The following is a 5,125-nucleotide window of genomic DNA, read 5'->3' as shown; positions in this document are numbered from 1 at the left end:
TAAAGAACGTGTCCTCTGTGGCATTCCTGCTAGGAGAAGGCGAGAGCAACAGGTCCATGGACACATGAGCTTGGCATCTGTCAACTGAGCAGACGATAGAACTACACACTCTCCTTTGAAGCAAACAGATCACACAATGCAGAAGCAATGGAAAGGCTAACTTTCGGAGGCTGAAGCTGAGCAGACAGATGGTGGTTAGACAAAAGGATAGTTGGTAGCCTTTTGTACTGACCAGGGTTTTGAATGTTGTAAGTACATTTAGTTAATTGTAAGTATTGCTTTCAAAATATCAGTGATTAGTCCTAAGTTTCCATTTACCCGTAGCAGGAATTATGAATTTACCTACTTTAGGAACTGTAAAAAAATATATCCTGCACCAATAAACACAGAGACGTCTGAGAATTTCTTTAGCAGAACTTTTTTTTTTAAGTACAAAAATCAAAAGAAAATCCCCAGAGAACGTTTTCATTGACTGATATTGGTACAAAAAGATTAGTGGAAATCTGTTAACACAGAGACCATATATCTGAATGGAAAACCCTTCTGTGACACATTACTTTGACACTAACATATGAAAATAGCTTGAGATACAAAAATACAGTTGTGATCCAGCATATGGCACCAAATTAGAACAATTTTATTATTTAACATAATCCCAATGTATATACATTATCCTCCCAAATAAGAAACAATTTAGTTCCAGAGTTTAAAATGTGGTTTCCAAAGTGAATCCTTATTGTAAATTTTGAAGAAAAAACAAAAAGCCCTGAAAACTAGCTCTAACTTAATTTTGACCTTTGACTAAAATACACACCTTGTACCAATCAGCTCTCTCATACAAAACAATGCATATTATAAATAAAACTTTCAAAAGTGATCTTGGATGTTTTATTGCACATCAAAGAGAAGATCTGCCAGTCTGAACGGCTCTCAGCCTCTTCTTATCATGCAGTTTCAAAAGCTACTGACTCAGGGTGGACACGCTGTGGATTCTAGGTGACCCTGAGTGGACACCCTGTGGACATCTAGGGTCCTACCTCATGCTTCTCTGGAACAGGAGCAAAGCATTCTATAGCCCTGCTTCAGTTTTCTAAGGTGAAGATGACTTCTGTTTTCTATCAGAAGTCAGTTTCAGGGGATCTGAACCAGTAAATGTGTAGGCCTATATGTTGGCTATCTCTTTTTCAGATAGAGTTATCAAAAAAAACCTAGAGGAATTTTACCCAATCATCTATTTCCAATCCCCCAAGGAGATTTTTACCCAATCACCTATCTCCAATCCGCCCAGACCATTGCTTCCCAGTAAGGGTACTATTTATACCACACTACTGGGCTCCGACCAGTATCCTGCCATTTGCTTCAATCTCTTCAACATTCTTAGCTGTTGCTTTGCCAGTACAAATCAGCCAGAAGGCAACAGCTTTAAAAATAGAAATCTTAAAGTAAGTTCAGCACAGTGCCCAGCAAGTAGGCATTCAATAAATATCTGAGAACTGAGTCTAAGCCCCTCTCCTACGCCGACATGTACTAGTGATTTATGGGTAATATGTGGGTTTTATGGGACACAAGTCTAGGTAACTAAGGAGAAAACACATATGCCATGGAATCAGACATTGTTCATTTCTATAATCCTGCCCAGGACAGAATGTGGACTGAAGAATTAACTATTCTGATAATTAAAACTCATTAGTCAAATACTTTTAATTTTGCCAAAAGGACTCTAACAGCTAGCCTCTGGCAATTCCCAAACACACAGTGAGCCCCAAATAAAACAAAATAAAATTGCACTGTTATGAGGAAACAAGTCCGTGAGAGCAGAGAGGAGGCCTCACTTAGGGGACAGCGACTTCAAGGAGCCTGTTGTTCTTTCGCTTGCAGGTTGGCACACTCCCATTCTTCTGGCTGCCTTGAATAAACTTCACACACACTTTGTCCTGCCTGAACTGTACCAGGAACCTAGAAAAGAACCAAACACACTCAGGCACACACAAAAGCAGCAGGTGAGGGGTACAGTGACACTAGCTCTCTCTTTTTGTAATAGACATCGAAGGTGGCCGGTACTTATTAACCCTTTCCATCCCATGTCTGATGAGAACTGACTGGATTTCCCTTCTACATGTCATCAGCTAGCTCCAAGAAAAGGAAGCTTGCCATGTTCCAGCAGGGTAAGATGAGCTGACAGTAACTAACTTGGTGTTTCAGCGGGGACATTAAGTACCTGTATACTCACATGCTATAATCTGTCTTTTTTCACTGTTACATGGCAAAAATTTTAAAGTGTCAAATGAAATGTTCAACAAATCAAACACATGAACTACAGAGAACAAAGCTATTCACATGCACCCTATGCAGGTGATCTTTTAACCCTACATCTTAATCAGCCACCAGGGGACCTTTCACCATGTACCTGGAGTGTGTGTGTGTGTGTGGGGGGGGGAGAGACATCCTACACTTCTGCTGCATTCCTTAGTGACTTATCTAACAAGCATGCGGTTGATAATACTGACATCCACAGCAAAAGCAAGGATTCATGGCCCTGATATACACATTAGCCAGTTAAAAGGTCGAGTTTTATAAATACCATCTCCTGGGGTGAAATACGACACAGGTCTCTAACTCATACACTTGTTTTATTGATTTTGCGTGTGTTCATATGCATGCTTGTGTGGGTGCATCACCATTTGTTGTACAGGTTAGAATTAAGCCCTGGGTGCAGTTCCCTGGGGTGCTATCCACCTAGCTCTCGGAGAAAAGGTTTCTTACTAGAACCCACGCTCACCAATTATGCTCATTGGCTGAGCAGTGAGCCCCAGGGATTCACATGCCTCCCCAGCACTGGGATTACAAGTATGAGCCATCCCAGCAACTCTTCGTAGGCGCTGAGGACTGAACTCAGGGGTTGGCCTTGTCAGCATTTTTCTGACTGAGGGAGGTCTCTAGCCCCTCACTGTTGTAAAAGGACAACAGCACTGACCTTTCAAATGGGTTCTTGCTTTTCAACTCAAAGTACCGGGAAGAAAACTGTGATTCTACATTCTCCTATCTGGGATATGTCTCTAGTATATATTATTTATTTATTATTATTATTATTATTATTATTATTATTATTATTCTTTTCTTTTTGAGACAGGTCTCACTATGTAGCCTGGGATGGCCTGGACCTCACTATTTTCATTTGGCTGGCCCTGAACTCCCAAAGTTACAAGGTGCTATGATTAAAGGTGTGAGCCAATGTGCACGCTTGGCTACATACGTAATTCACTTGTGTGCCTTAAAAAAAGCTGCCAAATTTAAAATAGATTCAAACATTTTATAAGTCTTAATACTTTCTTCGAGCTTATGGGGTCCAACTAAGATTCACTTGGGAAATAGCCATAGCTAAATGGATTTTATAGCATGAACCACACTGTTCTTGGTCATTTAGACGGACTTAGCTTTAAGACAAATGGGGAGAGGTTAACTACTACTATTTATTTCTTTTTCATAGAAGAACAACTTGAAAAGCATTCTCTAGCCAACAAGAATAAGGACATATTATTTCACAGTGTTAATGGCAGCCAGAACTTCAAAAGTAAAAGGAGCATGGGTTAGTTACTGTCAGGACTTCATGCTGAAACGTTCACATTCTCCAAGTTATCTTTAAGCGCAGTGTGCACACAGGGTTGGCCGTTTGGGAGTTTAAGGACTAGGAATTTTGACACAGTGGAGTTTCTCAGTGACATCAACTCTCATTTCCATATCCGTATGAATTAGCAGGTAAGACTCAGCCAATTTATTCACAATGACCAGAGAAACCAACTACTTCCACTTCTGAAAAGGAAGAGCATAGTCACTGAACTGCATGCTGTTCATGACACATGCGTTACACATCTGGCAATGGGCTGGAGTCAAGCCATGTAGGGCTAGAAATATAAGACGAGCCATCTCTGCTAGGGTCTGAAAAGTCTGTGTCAATCTGAACTGCACCATAAGGGAATTTCTAAGGCCTGCTTGGGAACACCAGAGACATGAAAGAGAGCGCCTGGAAACTCTTCTCTAGATTTCTTAGAGCTTCTAGGGAAGGAACCCATGGGGGGACATGAGAGGTTCCATCCACTGATCTATTTCCACCAGACCAACCATTAGGATATACAACAGGAAAAGGGTTATTATAATGGTACCAAATAATTGTCTTTCATGTGGCCACATTGTAGATCAATCAGAAGACTACTTAATAAAAGCCGGTGACACCTATAATGTCACATACTGTCTGGATGGGCAGAGCAGGGTTAGGTAATCACACTAGCACTCCCAGGTGGAGACAGCCAATTGAGGGATCCTACCGTTGACCACAATTGAGAAACATAAACACACTGCCCCCTTAAAGCCTCTGTGTGTATGGGAAGAGAGCAGATTTCAGAAGCTGAGACAAATTCCATTGGAGAAAGATTTTCAAGTTTTGCTGGAGAATTCTTTTTCCCCAAGTGCACTGTCACTAACGCTCCCTAAGAACACCAGTCTTGAACAGCAGGTAGGTGCCAACAGTCTTGCCTTGGGAGATTCTTAATTTAAAAATAAAATCTTCTTGGGACATTAGTATCCAAAATTAAAATGTAGGTGCAAAGATTTTAAAAAGGAGGAAATTTTACATTTACACTAGTCTTAGCATTACTTACAAACTGTGTCGCTGTGAAATGTCTTTTCTACAACTCTGGTTATCAATATATAAAATGATGGTTTGTCGCGGTCTGACTCAGAACCACTCCTGCTACTCATGAAGCCTTTCCTCAGCCTGCACACATGCAGCACCCAGTGACATAGCTCAGCCTAAGAGGCAACCTGCTCACATCTCCCCTGTCTTTCCTGCCATCATACTCAGGACCCGACTACTCCTACCTTCTGCTCACACCCTAGCTTAAGCAACATCACCTTGTCCCTCTGTTCTATTCTAGCCTCTCACTCGAGGTAACTGGCCACACTGTAGCTAAACCCATCCTTCAAAAATAGGTAAGGTCCCAGTCGTGCTCAATCCCCTTGTAGTCGTTATCATTTTCAGCAAGAGCTCAATTCTATGTCTATCCAAGCTCTGTATAACTGGGCCCTATGTCTATCCAAGCTCTGTATAACTGGACTCTATGTCTATCCA

At 41.3% G+C, this 5,125-nt stretch overlaps 1 protein-coding gene across 4 annotated transcripts in view; it reads right to left on the bottom strand.

The window, feature by feature from the left end:
• Nucleotides 1-399: 399 nt before the first annotated feature.
• Myo1b (myosin IB) overlaps nt 400-5,125 on the bottom strand; it is a 162,133-nt gene continuing 157,407 nt past the window's right edge. For all 4 annotated transcript variants that reach the window (XM_028765684.1, XM_028765685.1, XM_028765686.1 and 1 more), the window contains one exon: nt 400-1,956. In XM_028765684.1, coding sequence (XP_028621517.1) covers nt 1,833-1,956 — 124 coding nt within the window. In that variant the 3' untranslated portion in view covers nt 400-1,832. The remainder of the gene's footprint in view (nt 1,957-5,125) is intronic.

The sequence above is a fragment of the Grammomys surdaster genome, unplaced genomic scaffold, assembly GCF_004785775.1.
Source record: "Grammomys surdaster isolate TR1022 unplaced genomic scaffold, NIH_TR_1.0 165, whole genome shotgun sequence".
NCBI lineage: Eukaryota > Metazoa > Chordata > Mammalia > Rodentia > Muridae > Grammomys > Grammomys surdaster.
This window is presented reverse-complemented; position numbering and strand designations above follow the sequence as displayed.